Here is a 24,924-nt window from a genome sequence, read left to right on the forward strand (position 1 = left end):
GAGATGTACAAATTTAACATTAATTATTAAAATTTTGAGGAACATTATGTTTTCCTTTCACAGTTTAGACAAAATTTAAAATGATAACTTTTATTAATTACACTTAAAACCTGTTTGGACAAACACAGGGCACGACACAAAAACCGCACGACATTATGTTTTCCTAGACCAAGCCAAAATTACAAAGGCTCATAGGTATCAGAATGAACAAATCAACCTAATTAAAAAAATACATCCTATATTAACTGAGGGGTGTCATGAGTATTTTGACCCCACAGTTTTTTTTCAGGAGTTAATGTAATTTAGAGGAGGAAAAAATAAAATTTCATATTTTTGCAAATATGTCATTTTAAAGACAGTTTTTTTTTCTATAGTCCACATGAAAATGAGGATTTGCACCCCAAAATTGTTACCCCTGTTTGTACTGTGTTCAGAAACATACCCATTGTGGCCCCTATCTTATGTCTGGATGCACAAAGGGGTCCAAACCGAAAAGAGCAGGTGGTGGCTTTCAGAATAGAAATTTAGCTTGAAGGGGATTTAGGCCCCATTGCCCACTTGTAGAGCCCTTGAGCCACCAAAACGATAGAGAACCCCGACAAATGACCGCATTTTGAAAGCTATACCCCTTAACGAATTCACCTAAGGGTGTACTGCGTATTTTAACTCCACAGTTTTTGAATGAATCTAAGCAAAGCAGAAGGAAAAAAATATGATTTCATTTTTTTTGGCAATTGTGTCATTTTATAACAGGTATTTTGTACAGCACACATATGAATGAAAACTTGCACCTCAAAATGGATACCTGTTTGTTCTGTTCAGAAACATACCCACTGTAGCCCCAATCTGCTTACTGGACACGTGGCTCGGCCTGCAATGGAGGGAATACCCTTTGGCTTTCAGGGCACAAATGAATACATTCCAGGACCCATTTTTTTCATAAATGTCACTTGAATGACAGTCTCTCTTTGTTTTGAGCAGGTAAAACTGGAGAGACGCACCCCAAATTTTATAGCACTTGTTCTTCTGTGTTCAGCAATACCCCCAATCTACTTATAGTATACATGGCTAGGCCTATAATGAAGGGAACACCCATTGGATTTCAGGGCAGAATTGAATAAATTCCAGGCCCCATTGCACACTTTTGCCAAAAAAAAAAATTGACTCTCTAAAAAGAACCCCCCCACCCCCGAGGGGTAATTACAAAGGCCTGGTTGGGATGGCCACGTATGGCAATCAAATCGGGTATCTCCCCTCCTCAACACTTTTTGGGGGTGTATTTCTTGGCTTCAGTAGCAGGAATTGGGTGTAAAAAGTGGCACTCTGTGAGGCTTCGTCAGCTTACTGAGCTGCGATGGTCTCGCACAGAAGGCGCTTAACAAGCTGCTCCTGGAACTGCAGAAAGGTGAGCGTTTCCTGTGACTTCTTGTAAATTCCATAGGCATTACAGGTAACAATCTGAATAATGCCAGGCTCACACAGCCGAATGTGGAATCTGCTTGCGGAGGCCCGCAGCGGATCCCAGCCGTGAGCTCATCTGGCCAAATAAATGTACTGTGCATAACTGCGTACTCACACCTGGTAGGTCTGGCACGCGTGGGTGTTGCTCTCTGAATTTCTGATTGCCTTTTTTTCTAGTACATCCATGGTTAAATTGGTTCTGCCTCTCCCACCCAGCTGCAGAATATTTGTCATCTATTCACCACTATATAGATGCCTCAGACCTGACAGCCTGTGCTACAGAGTCCTCTCATGAATGCACGTGTTGTAGTCGCTCCTGCTGTTCCTTTATTTCCAGTTGATGCTTAGTCTGCTGTCAGCTTGGTACTTCCAGTTGAGATCTGAACTTGCGCGCTCACTCCTAGGATCTTCATACGGCTTGGTGTTATCCAGTTCCTGGCTTCCTGGTGACTAGTCCCGACAGTGTTAATCAGCATCCAGGTTCCTGCACAGGGCCGCCCTTGTCAGGATGAATTCTCTGCTGTTGATAGGCAGGGACTTTCCACCTTCTGCTACCAGCATAAGGCTAGATTCCCTAGTCACCTTCACTTTCCAAGTCACGTCTTCAGCTGTGAGCATCAGGATTTTGGAGTCGGCTGTCAGCTCTGCCGATCTGATCCATCTACTGGTTGGGCGACACAGTGGATCCACATTATCCATAAAATCCCTAACAACACCTTTTTTTGTTTATATTTCCCTTGTCATCACTTAGTGAAGAAGTGGGTATCAGCATATCAGCTCTATGTATATCTGCGACCATAGAGAACAATGGGCTTTATGTCGCGGATATCCACGGTAAAATAGAACATGCTGCGTTCTGTTTTCTGTGAGTGGATTACCTAATTCCGAATTGCTAATGTGAGCAAAATCATGTAATCTATTGCATTTGATTGTTATTACCACGGATCAAACACATGTGGAATCTGCATTTCTTATCCAGTCGTGTGATACCAGCCTAAGGTAGATTGCTACCTTTTTATACCATTTGCTAATGATGATCACGCTCACCGTGGCCCTTGGTCACTGCTCCTGCTCCAGAAGCAAGGAGATTTAAAATTTCCTGGGCCCTTCCTGGATTCTGCGCTTGTGTTCGCCATTTTGCCGATGGGCGCACATGCAGAAGCCGGGGAAAGGTCTGGCTATGTTCGACAGCTGGGAGCAGGGAGATTTTAAATTTCCCAGGCCCTCTGGGATTCTGCGCATGTGTCCGACACTTCTCCATCTGGCATGCATGCGCAGAAGGTGGCGGCAGATCCTTTCAGGACCAGATCGCCGCGGGACATCACGGAGGCCGAAGGTGATTAGTTTCTCACGGATCCAATCTGTGAGGAGAGATAAACTTTTTTTTACTTTTATGTGATCACTATTATTCACCGTAATCCCGGCAGCTGTTAGCAGGGAGCTGTCATATGCACAGACCTCGGGGCTTTAGTCTACAGGGTCGGCGTGTTTTTATGGCCCTGTAGATTAAAGCCCCGACACCCAGGAGGTGATAACACATATGGGTGGTCACTAAGGGGTTAACCTCTTAGTATTGTTGATGCCCGGATGACCCACAAGAATGGAGCTATGCATTTCAGACAATAACTGGAGTCTTAAATGTAAAGGGAAAAAAAGCTTTCCTTCCGGTAGGTTCAGAGGGGCAAAATCCTGTGCCCTATGAATCTGTTCCTTCAGATCCAAAAAAACTGCCGTCACCACAATCCCTTTAGACAAAATAGGTGCTGGGGGTTCATCAGAGACTACTGGGAGACATCTCCTATAGAGAGCATCTGCTTTGCCATTTTTATGGCCAGGGCAATATGTGACAATAAAGCCAAAGCGAGAAAAATTAATTACCGCCGAGCCTATCTAGAGTCAAGTCTCTTTGCAGACTCCAGATACACCAGATTTTTGTGGTCATTAAAAACCGTCACCTTATGTTGAGCCCCCTCCAATAGATGCCGTCACTCCTCAAAAGTCCATTTAGTAGCCAACAGTTCCCTATCTCCAATATCATAATTCTGTTCTGCTACAGCAAAATTACGTGAAAAGAAAGCACAGGGATGAAGATCTTTCGAGTCCTCAGTGTCTTGGGACAGAACCGCTTCCCCTCCCACCACCAAAGCATCCACCTCCTCCACAAAAGGTTTAGAAGAATCAGCTTGTATAAGAATAAGTGCAGAAGAGAAACATGCCTTGTGTATTGAATGCTTTCACTGTGCTAGAAGAGGCAAAATGAACAAAATAAGCATTTTGCCTCCGTTTTTAAGGGTTTTTCCCTAGTAGAATAATGTGTTCATTATGGATGCGGTGATATCAAGTATGTGGGTTTTTTACATTTACGTTATTGTTTTATATAAATAGGGGAAAGTGTGCAAAAAAGTTTTTTTTATTTACTGCTTTTTTACACTATTTTTGAACGCTGTGTTAACGTTGCATCTTTTTAACGTGAATGTCATAGGGACTTTCTAATGTTAAAAACGCATCGTAAGTTTGTGCTTTGCGATTTTTGTGCGCTGCGTTTTTAACATTAGAAAGTTCCATTGACATTTGCGTTAAAAAAAAACCAAGCCATTAGGAGCCCTTAGTGTAACATGCTTCTCTCCCTTTAACTTAATATAAGAACTTCATCTATGGATCCAATGCCTTCAATATCCAATATGTTACCCACGACCATCCTCACGGCCTGATATTGCACTTTCCACCATGTGAAAGTCCAGTGCGTATTATTGTATCTTGTCACCACCAGGAAGCTAGGGGTTTGAGAGGGCTTCGATGCAGGAACGCCCCTGTCACACCCCTAGCTCTAGATTGGGCCAATTCCGCAAGTTCCTGGAAGTTACTTGTGAAGATACAATGATAGCCAGCCATACACTCCGCCGCTGCTCGCAATATCGTCGTCCGCCATGCTGCGGGTCTGAGCGGTGTGCGTGCCCCTCCGGCGCTCAGATGTGGGGACTGGCGGGTCTCTTAGCTGCCTTCTCCCAGACTGCTTCAAGAGCCGCACCGATGCTAGGATCGCAGACGTGCCGACCGCCGGCTGTCTGTGCTGCCTTGCATGACGAGTCGGACCGCCGACAACGGTGCAGCTACAAGGAGCGGAGGTGGGACGGTACAGCCACCGGGGAAGAACGAGCAGCAGGGGAGAGCCTGAGAGAGGTGTCGGAAGCCGGGACTGCACACTTATACTCGCTTGCCAGCGGGGATTACGACCAGCTGCGGCAAATGGCCGGCCAACAAACTGCAGCATCAGCAACCAAACTGAACGGCCGGGGAGCCTGGCAGACTGACGCCAGCAGTGAGGAGCTTCAATCAGGGCTGGGAGCCAGGACATGAGAATGATAGTGGCCTGCCAGGACCTGCAGGTGCGCCTTCTCTGCAGCCAATCAGGTACAGGGGGCATCACCAAGCTGTCATTCGTGTCTCCACCAGGACTTCCTGGTGGCGTCAAGATACAATAATACCAGTCCAGTGGATGCGAGGAGTTTTATTGTGAAAACAGCCTTACATGACTACAGGGCTTCCCTTCATCCCATTGCCTTCAATGGGGAGGCAGCAGTGAGAACTCCAGGATCTTCTGTGACAGCAGTGGCAAGGGATTCCTTCATACCTGCAGGGAATCCCTTCACCCTGCCCCTTCTGAAGGGATTTCCCCGCCGTGTCTGAAGAGATTCCCTGCAGGGATGAAGGAATCCCTTGCTGCTGCTGTCACAAAGGGTTGTGGAGATCTCCCAATGTTTTCAACAATGGGCGATCTTGCAGGAAGATAGAGCATGCTGCGATATGTTCTCGCATAGCATCATATCGCGGTGCCGTGCGGAAAAAAATCGTTCATGTGTCTGACCCATTCAAATGAATGGGGTTCATATTTGTGCGAGATTTTGTCGCCTGTGTGAAGCTGGCCTTAGTGAGAAATGTAGAATCTCTTTTCACAGCATTGAGGCCACGGGAATTTTTTTCTGAAGTGTGGACTCCTGCAAACTGGGCAGCTCTATAAGGCCCAATGCCCATGGATGGATTTTCGCAGCGGAATTCGCAGCCAGACGCCCATCACGAATTCCACAGCAATATCCGTCCATAGACATGCTAGGTTAAAAGATTCTCCCCTGCCCACGAGCGGAAATCAACTGCGATTTTCCGCTCGCGGATGAGAAGCGCAACATTGTTCTATTCTGTGCAGAAAATAGCACGGACGGCTTCCATTGCAGTCAATGGAAGTGGTCCGTCCCGTGATACTTCCACTGTGAGCACTGCAGAAGTATTGCGGGAATGCGCATCATAGGCCAGTGCCTATGACGCACTGCAGTGCATGACGCATCGGCCAAGACACTCGCTGTGGATCTGGGCAGGTGAGTATAGGCTCTCTGGGGGCACCCGGTCTGATTCCACTGTGAAATTTCAGTCAGAATCAGACCCGGCCATGGGCAGGAGGCCTTAATCATAGCATCTTGCTGAACTGCAGCCCTGGGCAAATAAGCCTAAGGCTGGGCTCACACGACTGCGACGGTCTAGTGCGTGGAATACGCTGTACCATAGGCGGCCATGTTGCCGCTCACATGAATTTCACAAAATACGTACGCAAGAAAAATCACGTTCTATTCTTGGTATATATAACGTGCGCATACGCGTCAAGACAGTATATGGCGATAGGCGGCACGCAGCAAATTATGGTCGTGCGATTTCAGCATTAGGCCTAATGCACACGGACGGATTTCCGCCGCGTAAAACGCGGTGGAAATCCGAAGCGTTTCACTGCAGCTTTTGAGTTCTATTGAACCTAATAGCTCAATGTGCACGCTGCGGAATTCCACAGCATGAAATTACCCGCGGCATGTCCTATTTGCTGCGGGTATACGCACGGACGCCTTCCATTGTAGTCAATGGAAGCTGCCCGTCACGCTATACTTCTTCTGTAGCACAGCGGGAGTATAGCATGAATACGCCCGGCGCCCACTGTGCGACACCGCCGACGCGTCATGCGCTGTGCACGTATGCGGGACTTCGGGCAGCGGATCCGGAAGTATAAGGTCTTTGGGGGGCGCCGTGACCGACTTCGCTGCAGTATTTTCCTTGCGAAGCCCGTGTGCATAAGGCCTTAGGATGAATGCAGACGAGCGGATTTGAATTGCGGGATCCGGAGTCAGCGTCCGCCTCCGTATTCCACTGCAAATACTGCCCATAGCATACAATGCAAAAGTGATTCTTCCTGCACACGAGCGGAAACCAATTGCTGTTTCCGTTCGTGGATGAAAAATCGCAGCATGCTCCATTTTTGCGTGGACGGCTTCCATTGAAATAAATGGAAGCCGTCCGATCCACAGCCCTTCCGCAATTGACATTGCGGAAAGGTTGCGAATTACGCATCGCTGCTAGGCAATGACGTGGGAAAAGCAGTACAACGGCTCGCAGTACAGATGAATATTCAAGAAAGTGGGTACGCATGGATGCGCCGCCATGGTCGGATTCTGCATGTGGAATCTGACCCGCCCGTGTGCAGGCGGCCGAAGTATGTGCTGAACATACCCTTAAAAAAATGAAGTGAATAAATATTAAAGTCCTAGAAGGGGCGCACTGCGCCTGTTTCTGACTCCTCCACATGAGGCGCATGACGTCTCACTTGGCGCATGTTATAGTAACTGCTGACCCCATAAGAACAGCCCCGCAGTGTGCGTGCACCAAACATGGCCACCAAAACAACCGCGTCACGTAGAAAACATCTCAGACCAGAACGAAACACTTTTTTACGTTTTGGAAAGTGAGTGTGAACTTCCCTTCCATCCCTGCCGGCTTCCCGCAACGCGCATACTTGTCTCCAGCCAGCAGGGAGGGAATGCGATTTTCAGGCCGCTGATTGGCTGTTAGTGAAACAGTGGGCAATCCTGTGCGACCGGCGCGTGCGCAGTGGTCAGGGCGTTCCACGGATTACGTCATTTGGGTATTTCCGCAGCGCTTTCAAGGGATTGTGTGTGAGTGAGGGTGGAAGGGGGTGTGGGCTGACGGCGCTGCAGGGGGAAAGAAGGAAAAGTAGTTGCAATCAGCAGAAGTGAACGGCCGCGCTTACTCCCCGGCCTCGGAGGCATGTCTGCTGCCAAGATGGAGGGTAAGAGGCAGGAAGGAGCTCTGTAGTCCTGGTTTACTCGGGAGACGTCTGTGGGACGGGTACTGCTAGGAGACAGGTGGAGAACATGGAGTTCCGCTCCGGGGACACTCTGCACTGGTTCTGGCAGGTGAACCTTCCTGTCTCCGAGGATGTAGGAAGGTCTTGAGTTGTCCCTGCGTCTTGGCCTGGAGGAAGTCTTGTACTTTCCTGGCACGTCAAGGACTACAACTCCCAGCATGCCTTCCAGCAACAGGCTGCATGCTGGGAGTTGTATCTTCAGCACAGTTGGAGAATGCTATGCCCTCCGCACAGTTGTATTGGGGTCTCGGCTGCCCAGTCCCCAGCAGCAGCCGTGCGTTCTCGCCACAGCTCCGGTCTGTTGTCGTCTATCCGCTGGATGGGCGCAAACATCCAGAAGTGTCGCTGATTACAATGTGCTCTGCTTCTGCGGCATTCATAGTGCATTAAAAACTGTTCCTTCCATGAGTCAGTACGATGAGTAAACCGGCTTTATAGACTTTGTTATTACTTTAATAAAAGGGTTTTTAACTTATTTTAAAGCTCCTTCTTGTTGGATTGGGAGCCTCCTAACTTCACCTTCCGCCCGCAGGTACACCAGGGCTCATATCTCATATCTTTATTTACTTTAAACTTGTGTGTGTTTGCTAGTTGCCATGATTCAGGCCTCCTGCCCACGGCAGAGCTGGATGCGGAATCCGGTGCTGGCAGCAGCGGCGCCGCGCATACATGCTTTTCTTGATCTTCAACCGTTCTGCGGATGCTCCGCACAGCTCGCCGTCAGACATGCCCACTACAGATATTTTTTAAACTTATGCTTTTTCCACGGAATCCACGGCCCGTTCACAATGTCAAATGCAGATGGGTCGGATGGCTTCCACTGACTACAATGAAAGCTGTCCGTGCGGCCAATGTAAAAAAAAAAAGGGGGGGGGGATCCTGCGAGATAGATAGATAGATAGATAGATAGATAGATAGATTATATATATCTATAAATTTTTTTTATTTTTTTTTATTTTATTTTTTTATCCACGAGCGGGAGCCACAATTAGTTTCCGCTCATGAGCAGGAAGAATCGCTTTAGCATAGCATGCTATGGGCGGTATTTGCTGCAAAATCCAGCGGTGGGCACAAGCTCTGGATTCCACAAAAAGGTAATAAAAGTTCAACCCCCCACACCACCCCTTTTTGCCATACTTATAATCAAACCAAAATACCCTATATTCCGGCATATAAGACGACCCCCGACTTTTCGTTTTTATGCCGTGAATACAGTGTGGACAAAAAAATAAATAAAAATGAATACTCTCCTCCGGCTGCGCTGCTGCAGGCTGTCGCTCCCCCGTGCTTGCTGGCAGAGCATTGCTTTCTGAAAGCAGGGCTTGAATGCTCCACCTCCAGAAAGCTAATGCTCTGATTGGCTAACTCAGGTGGCGTCAGCCAATGAAAGCTGGAGCTGCATTAGCCAATCACAGCCATTCAATGACATCATGAGTTTTTTTTTCTACACCCTGTTCCCGGCATATAAGTCGACAGTTGGGGGGTCGTCTTATACGCCGGAATATACAGTAGTACAGAAAAAAATCGATGTATTTGGTATCGTAGTATTCATACCGCCCCGTAGAATAAAGTTATCATGTCATTTTTGTTACAGTATGTACACCTTAGAAACAAGACGCACCCAAACATGGTGGAACTTAGTTTTAGGTTTTTTTTCATTTCACTCCACTAAGAATTTTTAAATAGTTTTTTTTAGTACATTAATGGCATCACTGAAAAATACAACTGATCCCACAAAAAACAAGCCCTACGTTGATTAAAAAATATAAGTTAATGATTTTTTTTAATGGGGTAGGAAAAAACGAAAATGAAATAAGGGAAAAAGCACTGTCCTTAAGGGGTTAATATTGTATTTTTCATCATTCACACATTAAGTCCCTCCACTAGTAGGGATTATTTTGGTTAAATACTTGAGAACCCTGGGAGCCTTCACTATGCCCAAGGCTACAATGGCAACCATCAACACCCTGCGATCACAACACAGAGGCCGATGGTGGGTGGGACAAGCGTACCTGCTCTGGTCAGGATTGACCACGTATAGCTGTCAAACAGCCAGGATCGGAGCGGTTTATGGCAGGTGCCATATATGGAATATATGTCTCATTAAAGACATGAAAATGCGGTCCACAGGATGAACAGCTGATGCTCCCTCTCCTGGCATAGTGTCATATGATGGGCATTCTTGTAATACCACCCTAATATGGCATATGATCAGGGCTTGTTTCCTTGGGACAATCCCTAGAAGAAGCCTTTCCTCCAGGCTACATCCACATGGAAATCCATTGCATTTTGGTATGTATCTGCATCAAGACAGATGTGTTGCATTTGGATTTCAAACACCCCCCCCCCCCCCCTCCCGTTGAAAAGGGTGAAAATCCATAGAATAAATTGACATGCTGTGGATTTAACCCCTTAACACTCCATGACGTACAGTTACATCATGGAGGTTTTTTTATGGGAGGGGAATTGAGCGGTGGGGGGGTCAATCCCACACCATACAATGGGAGTGCCAGCTGTTTCTTATAGCCAATACCTGCCTGTAACTGCTCTGAACAACACTGCCCTTTAATGCCCCAATCAATGTTCGGGGTCCCAAATGGCTCCCTGCAATGAGATCATGGGGTGCTGTGCAGTTGCCATGGCAGCCGAGGGCCTTCTGAAAGCCCGCAGGGCTGCCATTGCAGACTGCCTATCAAATCGTGATATAATGTAATACTACAGGAACGGTTAAACCATCACCCCGCACGGTGAACATCAGAAAAAGAAGAAAAAAATGTCAGGATTGCACTTTTCTTGATCACCCCCGATTCCAAGATAAAATGTAATTAAGGCCCAATGCACACGGGCGTATCTGCATTGTGGAATCCAGAGCGGGCGGCCACCTCCGGATTCCGCAGCAAATACTGCCCATAGGCACACTTCCCCCCCCCCCCCCCTCTGGTTGCAGAGGGAAAATTACAGCATTTTCTATTTAGGCGCGGATAACTTCCACTGACGTCAATGGAAGCCGTCCGATCTGCATCATTACCTAGTGACAGCGCGGCGTCATCTGTACTACACGTGCTGTGCGGCACATCCACAAGACTGCTCTGGAAGGGGATGCAGGGGTCACTGGATTCCACTGCGGCATCCCGCATGCAGAATGCGACTTGGGCCGCGTGCATTCAGCCTAAGAGATCAAAATGTTATACCTACAAAAGGATGTCCGTAAAAAATGAGCTTGTACAACTATGTCGACGGTACAATAAAATTATGGCTGTCAGAAGATGGCGGCAAAATGTTTTGTTTTTTTTTTACAATGAAATTTTATTTTTTAAGAGTAAAGCAAAAAATAAATATAAATTTGTTATTGTAGTAATTGTACTGACTCGTAGAATAGTTGTCATTTTTGCTGCAGTGTGTAGAAACAAGACTCCAAAGTTGCTAGAATTTAATTTTTTTTTCTATTTCGCTCCACTTTTTTCTTTTTAAGTTTTTCGGTGCATTACATGGTACATTAAATATTACCATTGAGAAATACAAATCTGCCTGCAAAAAACAAGCCCTCAGACAGCTACGTTGATGGATAAATAAGAGTTAGGCTGGGTGCACACAGGGCGGAAATTTCATGTGGAATTTCGCTCCGGCAAATCTTCCTGCGGCCGCTAATCCCGGGATTAGCCAGCCATGTGGGTGAGATTTGTCAAAAATCTCGTCCACACGGAACGGCAAAGCCGGCGCTGTGGCGCGGATTCTCCGGCCGCAGCATGTCTTTTTTTTTTTTCCCTCTTCCCCCCCCCCCCCGTTGTGGCCTTGCTCCTCTCTATGGGAGTGCCGACTGCAACAGAGAAGCATACGGCCAAGGTGCTCCAAAACCCACGGCTAAGTTTCAGGGGTTTTGAAGCTTCGCTTTCCCGACGGAAATCTTGTGGTTTTTCGCTTCGGGAATACAACCTGTGTGACCCCAGCCTTATGGTTTTTCAAAAAGGGGAGGAAAAACCAAAAATGGGGGAGTGAGGTAAGGGGCGTCCTTAAGGGATTGCAGCATACCTGAGTCTCCAGAATAAGCTGATGTGTGTACATGAGGATTTACAAATTTATGGCCGTTAATGACTTGTAAGCTGCATTTTCCATTTTGTAGGGCGATTCTGATTCCCTGATCTGATCGGGGTGATATCTGATTCTCAGTATTGGGGGGAGGAACCTGCTGCTGTGCTATGTGTGCTGCGGAAACCTGCAAATCCTTACTTTTAAACGCCTGTAACACACAGACATAAAATCATTAGTGTACAGCATGACTGAGTAGTGGAGTTGTGACTTCTGTAGCTAAGACGCAGTAAACAGTCACTTGTCTTCCACGCTTTTTTTAAGTGTTACCTGTCAACTACACAGCAGCCAGTGAACAGCAAGCTAAGCAGAAGGGAGATCCTGAATGGACAGCACTTGAGAGGGAATATTCAGCACATAAATTTCGTTTTAAAAAGTTAGTGAATGTTTAAAATCTGCACCCCGTATTAATTTAAATTCTAGTCTTTTTATTCTGCAGCATGGGGTGAGATCTCTGTTAATCTCATCAACTTTGCTGCTCCTGTAATATGCTGTGTATTTTCCACATACAAGTGTGAATGTTCACAGCAGGGTGTATTATTTTGTCTGGGAAATCTGCGCTGGCGGCTCCGGAGCTTCTTGCGTGGAAACGTTTTCTGTCAACTTCGTTCATTTTCAATATTTAATCCCTTCCTGGCGGCTATACAGCTATATGCATCCTGACTGTACATGCCCTGTGCTGTCAGGACATATATAGGTAATTACTGTACTGGTGTACCTTGACTCCACCGGAAGCTAGAGGTTTGACAGGAGGAACGCCCCTGTTACACCCCTAGCTCCCGATTGGCTCAATGCTCGAAGGTAGTAGGAGCGTGTGGATGTAGTTTTTTTTTTCTGCCATTCCTGGTTAGGGTGAGGGGTTATTTTTCCCATTAGGCTTAGCTTATTTGCTGTAACATGGCATTATTTACAGCGAATAAGCTAATCCTAACCGGAAAAGTAACCCCCTCACCCTAACCGCCTACGGCTGACAAAGGAATCCACATGCTGCAGCTATGAGTCAGTGCACGAAGATTAGCCCCATTCACTACCCACAAATGGCTACCCTCCATAGTTTCCACATCCAAAAATAAGACATTGCTGCTTTGTTACACTGCACAGAACAGAATGATCTGCATCAACTATTGGGCGGATTGCCTTTAAAAACAGCGGGAGGTGGTTTACATGCAGAACATATTCCAAAATCACAGTAAAAATGTGTCATGTGAACTTACCCTAAAAGCCTGATTTGTGCTACAGAAAAGAAACAAGAAAAATGAAGGCAATGAAAGGGTTAAGCTTTGCATGCATCTACCAGGTTCAGCTCTTTGTCCTGTGTGCTGATGTGATAAAGATGTATCTTTGATTATATTTCAGTGCTCTTCATATATATTTTCTTCTTTTCTAGATATATTATATTCTTTTACGAAGGACTGGATTGAGTCAAGTAAGTTTCTGTCCTCTTTAAGAATGCTCTTTCGTATCTTGGTTTTCGCATCCATCCTGATGCACCTTCTTCTGTTTAATCAGTAAAGGCTTCCGGCCAGTCGGTTTATTCACGCGTGTTGTGTGTTCTGTCCCAGGTTGCGCTCCTCCCTTTCCGTATGTGGAGATTATCGAACAGCCCAAGCAGCGAGGCATGAGATTCCGCTACAAGTGTGAGGGTCGCTCTGCTGGAAGCATTCCGGGGGAGCGAAGTACGGACACAACTAAAACACATCCCACTATTAAGGTCAGTACTTGTTCCCACCGTTTTGGAATATTCTTGTTTTTATTCGATAAGGGGTATTTTTCTGATGGAACCTGTGTCACTGCATGTTCACGTGGCAAAACCCGTGTCTGAAGAATCCAACATAAACTGTGGCTGAGCCTCTGAGATCTGCCATGGACTTGTATGCTCAGATGCTGTGGATCCACGTGTGAATTAGCCCCCTTGAATGGGACAAATCCACATGTGGATATTCTGGTGTGGATTCCATGCCCAGAAGTGAGATGTCACTAATAATTTTTTTTTCTTTTCCTGCAACATGGATATTAAAATGTGACTGGTCTAGCTGCTTTTGGCTTGGAAAGCAGTTGCTCAGGAATGGATGGCTGACTAGTCCCCATCCATTTCGGGATGGCTAAGCTTGGTTAATACTGTGCTGCCGTATGAAAAGGTTGTCTATCGGCACAGAGGCTGCTCGGCTAAATTTCAAAAGTGTTTGGGTAGATACCTGTACTGCCACATGTTGGCACTAGTACCTCTTCATACCCACAAAAAAGCAAACAACTAATGCAGATTTATTCATTGTTTATTTATCATCTGAAGATTGGAAAAGGTTCTATTGTTACAATGGTGTATGAGATACAGACAATGGAAGTTGTAAATGATACTCCATTACAAATAAGAACTGTGTAATTGAGTTTATTGTCATAATACCAACAATGATAAATGGAATGTACCTGTATACCAAATTCATTAAGTGTCTAAAGGCCTATTTAGATCGGGCAAACGATGCCGACACTCGTCCCTGCACATACTCTCTTCCATGCTGTTGCATGGGAGCTAGTATCACTGGCTCGCTCACAGAACGGCCAGCAGGGGATGGGGAGGCTGCAGTAGATTTCTCTCCTCTCGCTCCCCCAACTCTCCATTGACTTATCATAGCGGTGGTTCAATACTGCATAAATGAAGAATGATGAGCTGAACGCTGAGCGTTCAGCGTAAATAGCAGCTGTTCAGTATTGAACGGGCGCTATGTTAAGTGAGTAGAGTCGGGCGGGGGAGAGCGAGGAGAGAAATCTCCAGCTTCCCCGCTGTGAGCCAGCATTACTAGTTTCCGTGCAACAGCATGAAAGCGAGTATGTGCCGGGACGAGTGTCAGGCATCTTTGCCTGGCTTTGGTCCTGTCAAAATGGGCTCTTAACCCCTTAGTGACAAAGCCTGTTTCCGCCTTGGTGATGGAACGAAATTTTGGAAATCTGACGTGTCACTTTAACATAGAATAACTCCATAAAGGTTTTACATATCCAAGTGATTCTGACATTATTTTTTCGCCACATGTTGTACTTCATTTAGGCGGGAAAAATAGACCGCTAGGATTTTTTTTTACATTTTCAACTGCAATATCTCAAATATGTGCAAACATATTGTACAAATTTTTGATGATATATATTTCCATTTGTTTACTTTATTCTGGAAGCACATTTTGAAAAACTTCAGTTTTTTTTTTTTTTTTCCTTTAACCATTTAGGAGACGTACAAATTTAACATTAACCCCTTAATGACATGGCCTATTTTGAGCTTAAGGACCAAGCCTTATTTTTCAAATCTGACATCTGTCACTTTCTGTGCTAATAACTTTTGAATGCTTTTACTTATCAAGGTGATTCTGAGATTGTTTTTTCGTGACATATTGTACTTTATGTTAGTGTAAAAATTTCATCAATAAATTTTGTCCTTATTAGGAAAAAAAATCCAAATTTACTGAAAATTTGGAAAAATTCACAATTTTCAAACTTTGAATTGTTTTCTTTGTAAGATAGAAAGTCAAACACCACAGCATAGTTATTAATTAACATTTCCCATAGGCCTACTTTACACAGCAATCATTTTTTAAGTGTTATTTTACTTTTTGCAGACTCCACAAAGTATATAAATTTAGCAGTAATTTTTCACATTTACTAGCAAATTTCAAAATCTAAATTTTTTTAAGGACCAATGCAGTTCAGACATAGTTTTGCCGAGCCTGTATATCAGAATCCCCCATGAATTGCCCCATTTTAAAATCAGCACCCTTCAAAGTATTCAAAATGGCATTTAGAAAGTTTATTAACCCTTTAGATGTTTTACAGGAATTAAAGGAAAGTGCATCAAAAATTAGAACAGTTCCTTTTTTCTACTGATTTTCAATATAAAACCTTTTTTTTTAATATAAAACAGTAGGAGTTAGCAAAGAAACAAAACTTGGAATGTATTACCCAGATTCCGCAGTTTTTAGAAATGCCCCATATGTGGACGTAGCCTGTTGTATGGGCACATGGCAGGACTCAGAAGGATAGGAGCGCTTCTTGGCTTTTTGAATGCAGGTTTTGCTAGAATAATTTTCAGACCCCATGTAGTGTTTACAGTGCCCCTGAGGTACCAGTGCATTTGAAACCCCCAACAACTGACCCCATTTTGGAAACTACACCCCTCAGGGAATTTTTTAAGGGGTGTAGTGAGCAGTTTGAACCCACAGGTATTTGAGGAATTTTTTTTAACCATTTGAGTTGAGAACGAAAAATTCACATTTTTCCAATAATGTTCAGCTTTAGGCCCAGATTTTCATTTTTCACCAGGGGCAGAAGGAGAAAACATAGTCCATAATGCATTACCCAATTACTCTCGAGCACGGAAATGCCCCATATGTGGATGTAAACTGTTGTTTGGGCACATGGCAGGGCTCAGAAAGAAAGGAGCGCTTTTTTTGAATGCAGATTTTGCTGGAATAATTTTCAGACACCGTGTTAGTGTTTGCAGTGCCCCTGAGGTACCAGTGCATTTGAGACCCCCAACAACTGACCCCATTTTGGAAACTACACCCCTCAGGGAATTTTTTAAGGGGTGTAGTGAGCGGTTTGAACCCACAGGTATTTGAGGAATTTTTTTTAACAATTTGAGTTGAGAACGAAAAATTCACATTTTTCCAATAATGCTCAGTTTAGGCCCAGATTTTTATTTTTTACCAGGGGCAGAAGGAGAAAACGTAACCCATGATGTTACCCAACAGGGAAATGCCCCATATGTGAATCTAAACTGTTTTTAGGGCGCAGGGCTCAGAAGGGAAGGACTTAGCATGTGGCTTTATGTACAAGCTGTGCGAAGTACATCAGGGTAAAACGTCAGGGCAATAAAAAAATTAAAATTTCAGGGACGTGTGGTAGATCTTAAAACACTCATTTATACAGAGGCCGGGTTGTGTGGGGCACGTTTCACACTGGTATATGGTGTCTTTTCTTATCCCCTGTTTGTAGCACACTCTGCACCTCTTTTGGGTCCTTCCCTTCGTCGCAGTGGAGGGAATTTCACTGAGAAAATGCTGCCCTGGTACAATTCTTGTGGCCTCGCTTCCAGAAGTACTGGGCCTCTCCCCTACCTCCTGGTCCCCAAATATTAGGTCCTTGATAACTTCCTCTTGAAATTCAAGGAATGTCCCCCTGTGGCCTGCACCTCGGAACAGCACGTGGGCATTATACAGTGCCATCTGTACGAGGTGCACGGCCAGTTTTTTTGTACCACACCCGTGTTTTCCGCATGGCTCTATAGGGCTCCAGTACCTGGTCTGATAGATCGACCCCTCCCATGTACTTATTATAGTCCAGGACGCAGTCTGGTTTGGGGGTCTCTGCACTGGTACCTCGTACTGGGCAGGGGGTACTGCTGTGGCCGTGTATTGTCGTCAACATAAGGACATCCCTCTTGTCCTTATATTTAACGCACAATACATTGTCGCTGCATTGGGCCCGGCTCTCACCCCTTCTGAGCAGTTGCCCAAGCAGCGTCTTAGGGAGGCTTTTTTGATTTTTCCGAACAGTGCCACATGCCACTGTTCCTCTGGAAGCGAGGCACTGAAACAGGGGGACACTGGTATAAAAGTTATCCAGGTACAGATGGTAACCCTGGTCTAATAGTGGGTGCACCAGTTCCCACACTATTTTCCCTGTTACTCCCAGCACGGGGGGGCATTCTGGGGGCTCAATTTTAGTGTCCTTCCCCTCGTAAATACGGAACTTGTGGGTGTACCCTGATGTACTTTCGCACAGCTTGTACAACTTCACACCATACCGTGCCCGCTTACTGGGCAGGTACTGGCGGAATTTTAGCCTCCCCTTGAAGTGTACCAGGGACTCGTCTACTGCAATGTTTATCTGTGGGGCATACGCCTGGGCAAACTTGGCGTTAAAATGGTCTATTTCGGGCCTGATCTTATACAACCGATCGTAATTGGGGTGATCGCTGGGGGGGCACAGCTGGTTGTCATTGTAGTGCAGAAATTTTAAAATACACTCAAAGCGCGTCCTCGACATCGCCATGCGGAACATTGGGGTGTGGTACAAAATATCGGTAGACCAGTACGCCCTGATTGTTGGCTTCTTTATTAGCCCCATGGTTAGTATAAGCCCCCCAAATTTTTTTATCTCTGGTGCATCCACAGGGGTCCACTTATCGGGTCTGGCGTAGCTGGAGGTGGGATTTTCTTCTATAAAATTCTGGGCGTACAAATTCGTCTGGGTAACAATATGGGCAATGAACTCTTCAGAAAAAAAAAACTTGAAGAAGTCCTTCCCTCTGAGCCCTTCCGTGTCAAATTGAATCCCTGGGTTCCCAATAAAATCAGGGATCTGGGGTCTGTAATCTTCCGGGGTACTCCAGTGAGCATCTGATGCATTGGGGTCAGTGGCGGTCCTTGGACGCCTTCTCGGGGGTGCAGGGAGCTCAGACTCGCTGGATGAGGATGAGGAGTCGGAGAATGCCAAAAAAGTGGGGTCGTCATCACCACTACCTGAGTCCGAGTCTGATGCAATGATTGCATACAGTTCCTCTGAAGTGTACCTCCTGCGGGCCATATTTATATAAAATGGGGCACACGGGGAAAAAGTTTTATTAGATGGGACACTGCGGGATGGGGTGACCACGGGACGGGGGTCGGAAAGAACGCGGAAACTTATGTGGTGTATTCACGTAAGTCTTCTTTTTTTTTTTTTTTTTTTTTTTTTTTACACAGACGAATACACTGACACAACACGGACTAACGACACACTACACACTAGACGGACTAACGACACGCTACACTAACTAATGACGGGTGACGGGACAGGTAACGAAATGGGAACAACAGGAACTTTTTTTTTTATTTTTTACACCAAGGGATACACTGACTACACGCTGCGCTACACTACACTGCTGATCGCACGCTACAGCTCACTCACTACACTTCTGATCACACACTACAGATCCCTCACTCACTACACTACACTGCACTTCTGATCACTCACTCCACTCTGCTACACTACACTGCCTGATCAATCACTCGCTACACTACACCACACTGATCACTAACACTCACTCCACTACACCACACTGATGACTAACTCCTCTCCACTACACTGATCACTAACTCCACTCCACTCCACTCCACTGATCACGCACTCCCTGCCTAATCTACACAGTAATCGCTCTTTTTTATCACAAATACCACAGTAGGTGCTCTATCTACAAGCACCGGAAACACACTGCGGTGCTTGCACATGGAGCCCCTACTGTAAACAGTGCGAAGTCCGCTGCTGCGCTGTGATTGGTCAGGGAGTTTTTCCCTGACCAATCACAGCGATCGTAGGGGAGGGACCGCTCTGATTGGTCCCCAGCCCGGACGCAGCACTTGTCTGCTGACTATGTCAGCAGACATCACTGCTGTGTCGCCGCGATTGTCAAGGCGGCGACACTTTAATGGCATGACGTACCAGGTACGTCATGTTGCGGGAAGTATCCCGCTACCATGACGTACCAGGTACGTCCAGGAGCGGGAAGGGGTTAATAACCTTTTGAGGAACATTTTGTTTTCCTGCACAAAGCCAAGATTGCAAAGGCTCATCGGTGTCAGAATGATAGATACCCCCACAAATTACCCTATTGTTAAAAATCCACATTTGAGTGTATTCACTGAGGATGGGGGGGGGGGGGGGGGGGGGGGGGTGTCATGAGTATTTTGACCTAACAGTTTCTTTTCTGGAATCAATGCAATTAAGAGGAGAAAAAAATAAGACTTCATATTTGCAAAAATATGTCATTTAAAAACACCAGTTTTTTTTTTTTTTTTTCTGTAGTGCACATGAAAATGAGGATTTGTACCCAAAACAGATACCAGTTTGTCCTATGTTTTGAAACATACCCATTGTGGCCCTAATCTTATGTCCGTATGCACAACGGGGCCCAAACCGAAAGGAGCAGCCGGTGGCTTTCAGAACAGACATTTTGCTTGAAATTGTTTTAGGCCCCATTGCCCACTTGAGCCCTTGAGCGGTCATAATAACAGAGAACCCCCACAAATGACCCCATTTTGAAAACTAGATCCCCTTAACGAATTCATCTAGGGGTATACTGCGTATTATTAGCCATTGGATAACGGCAATCTCGTGACTGGGGACCACTCACCGCGGCTTTCGGTCACTGCTCCAGGCTCTCAGCTACCTTTTAGTAGCCAGGAGCAAGGAGACTTTAAATTTCCCAGGCGCTCCTCGGCTTCTGCGTTTGCGTCTGCCATTTTGCCAATTGGAGCCATCACCGGAGTTGGGTAAAGGTCCGCAGATAAAGATCTCGTCGGGCCTTTATTTCTTTTCTCATTTTTCTCTTTTTCTGGTTGATTACAGCTAATTCATTTCAAGGTTAAATTGTTGTTTAGTAACAATTGATAAAGTTTAAGTTTAAAAAAAAAAAAAAAAAAAAAAAAAAAAAGCTCTAGCCAGGCACTATGTATCAAGAAGAAATGAGCGTGTATATACAGGTAATGCCTACTCTTATCCTGTTTTATCATGCAATGTACTGCCCACTGAATCTGACACCTGTGGTGTCAGCTGCCTATGTTTGTATGTTGGGTAATCAACTTCTGGCTAAATAAAGTTCCTTTAAAAAAAAAAAAAATCTCGTCGGGGGACATCGCCAGAGGCCTTAGGTAAGTAATTTCAGCGCTTCCCATGAATTGGATCCGTGACGGGAGGTGAAAAGTTAACTTTTTTTTACTTTTACATGATCGGCGTTATCCATTGCATAGCGGCGATCACGTGACCAGGAACCGTCCCTCTTTTACTGTTTCTAGTCCTTTTTTATGTCAGTGTTTTCCATGTAGTATGTAATGGTAACATGTATTTCCTCTGCCCATGTGCATAACTTTACATAAATCTCATTTTCCCATTCCAATCCAGTAGTGTTTAATACTATAGGCCATAGGAATAAATAAATTGTTCTGGATAAACAGAACTAAAAACGCACAAGAATCTCAATACTCAGTCTTAAAAATACAAAAAATATTTCAGATTTTAAAGTGCATTTAAGTTTTCTTCTCAACCAGCCTCTGATGGTTGGGGTTTATTTATAAAATAAAAAAAATATTTAACTGGAAATGGCTTATTTTTGTATATAAAACCAAGTAAAAAAACAAACCTTTAAAGGGGTTGTCCCGCGCCGAAACGGGTTTTTTTTTCTTTCAATAGCCCCCCCGTTCGGCGCGAGACAAACCTGATGCAGGGGTAAAAAAAACAAAAAACGTCCAGTACTTACCCGAATCCCCGCACTCCCGCGACTTCTTACTTACCTTAGTAAGATGGCCGCCGGGATCTTCACCCACGATGCACCGCGGGTCTTCTCCCATGGTGCACAGTGGGCTCTGTGCGCTCCATTGCCGATTCCAGCCTCCTGATTGGCTGGAATCGGCACATGTGACGGGGCGGAGCTACAAGGAGCAGCTCTCCGGCACGAGCGGCCCCATTCGGAAGAAAGAACACCGGACTGCGCAAGCGCGTCTAATCGGGCGATTAGACGCTGAAATTAGACGGCACCATGGAGACGAGGACGCCAGCAACGGAACAGGTAAGTGAATAACTTCTGTATGGCTCATAATTAATGCGCAATGTACATTACAAAGTGCATTAATATGGCCATACAGAAGTGTATAACCCCACTTGCTTTCGCGGGACAACCCCTTTAAGTGTATTTCGAGTTCTGTGAGTGTCATTGAAAAACAAGATTTTGTCATGGAAAATGTTTTTTTTTTTTTTAAGAAAACCTGTATGAACTCTGAGACATCCCCCCCTGGCGGTCAGTCCATGTCGTGCTGCAGCAGTGCTAATCCTGTAATGGCATTCCCCCTCATCTGCCAACTTTGCAAACTTGTTGGGGTATGCCAGTTCAGGACTAGCATCCCTGGTTCTCTTCCCTCTACCCCTCCTTCTGTCACCTAGCTGGCTGATCATCCTGCACTACCATTCTATCATCCACCCCCACATCTGCCCCAGTGAGTGAGCAGCGAACTCCTTTCCATGTTGCCAATGGATCTCTGTGTTGTAAGCTGTTCATTTAGATTTAGGATCTGGGCTTCCAAATGTGCAACACACTCAATCTCACACAGCAGTATGCATCCTTGGCTGTTCAAGGACTGCATACATGGCACAAGATGTACACTGGACAGCATTGTCAATCATGGAACACATTCTAAATAGGGATCATACAGATGCATTAGAGGAAAGCAGTAAATGCAAAAATTCAAATGCATAAGCGGTAATTAAACACTAGTGACTGTTCCAAAGTCCCTATTCCCGAGTCACACTTGTGACACAGTACAGTTATGTCAGGCACGCACGCATGCTCACTTAGGTTTAGGTTGATTTACTTTTATTTGTAGTGCTTCTTTTCCTCCTCCTGTTGGAATTATATAATTGCAGAACAGGATAAGTAGAGGAGTAATTAGTCCACTGATAAGGATGTGAAAGTTTTATGTTCTCTAAATATATATGCTTCTTTGGAGACGGAGCAGGTTAGACTGAATAGACTGCGGTAAAAGATTCACTATAACTTGTGACTTATTGAATAAGATCAGTGTGTTTAGAGGTGGCTGTCAATGAGCTGCAGCACGCTGTGGACTCGTACGCCTCCAGTGAGCAATGATTCAAATGATGAATTATGTAGGATTTTTTCCCTATAAATCAATCTGAGCCTGCTTCCTGTTCTACAGTATCTGTAGATAGAACATCATGTTCAACATTACAGGTTCCCTCGGACCCTCTTCTCCCAAAAGACTGCGCAAAATGTGTTGTGATGAAGGATAAAGATTCATATATCACATCTGAAAATGTGTATTTAATATCTTTTTTAACCTGTAGGTAAACGGGTACCAAGGACCAGCCCGTATAAGGATATCTCTGGTTACAAAAGATGCACCTTATAAACCACATCCTCATGAACTTGTCGGAAAGGATTGCAAAGATGGTTATTATGAGGCAGACCTGTCATCTGATCGGAATATTCACAGGTAACTATTAACCTACTTAATCCCTCAGTGACACTGCCAAGACTACTATTACATGAGCTCCAGCTGCTGCCGCTTGTGCTCATGTTTTCCTGGCAATTGCTGGGCTGCACCTGTAACCACAGGGGCCGCCCAGCAATTGGCAGTATTATAGCTTAATAGCTCTTGTGTGATAGCACCCTATGGATGCAGCTACACGAGTGCTGGTGCTCGCGGTTTATGGTTAATTGCCAGGCTACACTTGGGAATTTAGCCTGGTAATGGTAAATTGCAAATTAGTGGCAGCCGCTAACAATCGTGTAATAGCAGCCCAAGTGGGTCAAACAGCAAATTTAATGTAAAATGGTTTTCTCAATTATAGAATGGGAACTGTATTGGACTTGATTGCAGTCTGGTATCTTGTAATAAAAAGCATGATAGGGGGTGCAGATGCATGTGAGATCAATAAAGACATTAAAGGGGTTGTCCCGCGGCAGCAAGTGGGTCTATACACTTCTGTATGGCCATATTAATGCACTTTGTAATGTACATTGTGCATTAATTATGAGCCATACAGAAGTTATCAAAAGTTTTTCACTTACCTGCTCCGTTGCTGGCGTCCTCGTCTCCATGGTTGCCGTCTAATTTTCGCCGTCTAATGGCCAAATTAGACGCGCTTGCGCAGTCCGGGTCTTCTGCTCTTCTCAATGGGGCTCGGTGTAGCTCTGTGTAGCTCCGCCCCGTCACGTGCCGATTCCAGCCAATCAGGAGGCTGGAATCGGCAATGGACCGCACAGAAGAGCTGCGGTCCACGGAGGTAGAAGATCCCGGCGGCCATCTTCACCGGGTAAGTAAGAAGTCACCGGAGCGCGGGGATTAAGGTAAGCGCTGTCCGGTGATCTTTTTTAACCCCTGCATCGGGGTTGTCTCGCGCCGAACGGGGGGGGGGGGGTTTGAAAAAAACCCGTTTCGGCGCGGGACAACCCCTTTAAGCTAAATTTCGTGTTGGTAAAAAAAATTTATCACAAAAACTACCGTATTTTCCGGCGTATAAGACGACCTTTTAACCCTGAAAAATCTGCTCTGCAGTCGGTCGTCTTATACGCCGGGTATACAGTGTCTGGGGGAAAAAAATGAATACTCACCTCCCGCAGCGCAGCTGCTGACTGTCTCTTCCCCGTGCACGCTGGCAGAGCATTGCTTTCTGCAAGCAGGGCTTGAATGCCCCGCCTCCAGTAAACTAATGCTCTGATTGGCTAACGCCAGACTTTCATAACGTCATTGAATGGCTGTGATTGGTTAACGCCAGGCTGTTAGCCAATCAGAGCTATAGCTTTCTGGAGGCGGGGCATTCAAGCCCCGCTTGCAGAAAGCAATGCTCTGCCAGCGTGCACGAGGGAGCGAGAGCCTGCAGCAGCGCCGCCGTAGATGAGGTTTTTTTTTGTTTTTTTTTTCCCCATACTGTATTTTCGGCATATAAAACGAAAAGTCGGGGGTCGTCTTATACGCCCCGTCGTCTTGTACGCCCTGTCTTATATACCGGAATATACGGTATATTGAACAGCGATTTGTCATGCATGCACTCTGTAATTATTACTCTGTTTCCCTGAAAATAAGACATAGCATGATTTTCCAGAATTTTTGAGGATGCAAAATGATTTTTCAGGCTTTTTGAGGATGCTTGAAATATAAGCCTCAGTCCAAAATTAAGCCCTGCTAACAGTTAAAGGAGATGTCCCGAGGCAGCAAGTGGGTCTATACACTTCTGTATGGCCATAATAATGCACTTTGTAATGTACATTGTGCATTAATTATGAGCCATACAGAAGTTATAAAAAGTTTTTTACTTACCTGCTCCGTTGCTAGCGTCCTCGTTCCCATGGAGCCGACTAATTTTTGGCCTCCGATGGCCAAATTAGCCGCGCTTGCGCAGTCCGGGTCTTCAGCAGTCTTCTATGGAGCCGCTCGTGCCAGAGAGCGGCTCCGTGTAGCTCCGCCCCGTCACGTGCCGATTCCAGCCAATCAGGAGGCTGGAATCGGCAGTGGACCGCACAGAAGAGCTGCGGTCCACGAAGGTAGAAGATCCCGGCGGCCATCTTCAGCGGTAAGTATTGAAGTCACCGGACCGCCGGGATTCAGGTAAGCGCTGTGCGGGTGGTTTTTTTAACCCCTGCATCG

The 24,924-nt window shown here is 45.6% G+C and overlaps 1 protein-coding gene across 2 annotated transcripts in view; it reads left to right on the forward strand.

Annotated features, from left to right (window-relative positions):
* The first annotated feature begins 7,431 nt into the window (after positions 1-7,431).
* RELA (RELA proto-oncogene, NF-kB subunit) overlaps positions 7,432-24,924 on the forward strand; it is a 28,168-nt gene continuing 10,675 nt past the window's right edge. For both annotated transcript variants that reach the window (XM_066582202.1, XM_066582203.1), the window contains exons 1-4: positions 7,432-7,582; positions 13,134-13,172; positions 13,309-13,457; positions 22,622-22,770. In XM_066582202.1, the coding sequence (XP_066438299.1) occupies positions 7,561-7,582; positions 13,134-13,172; positions 13,309-13,457; positions 22,622-22,770 (359 nt within the window). In that variant the 5' untranslated portion in view covers positions 7,432-7,560. The remainder of the gene's footprint in view (positions 7,583-13,133; positions 13,173-13,308; positions 13,458-22,621; positions 22,771-24,924) is intronic.

The sequence above is a fragment of the Eleutherodactylus coqui genome, chromosome 11 (assembly GCF_035609145.1).
Source record: "Eleutherodactylus coqui strain aEleCoq1 chromosome 11, aEleCoq1.hap1, whole genome shotgun sequence".
NCBI classification, from domain to species: Eukaryota; Metazoa; Chordata; class Amphibia; order Anura; family Eleutherodactylidae; genus Eleutherodactylus; species Eleutherodactylus coqui.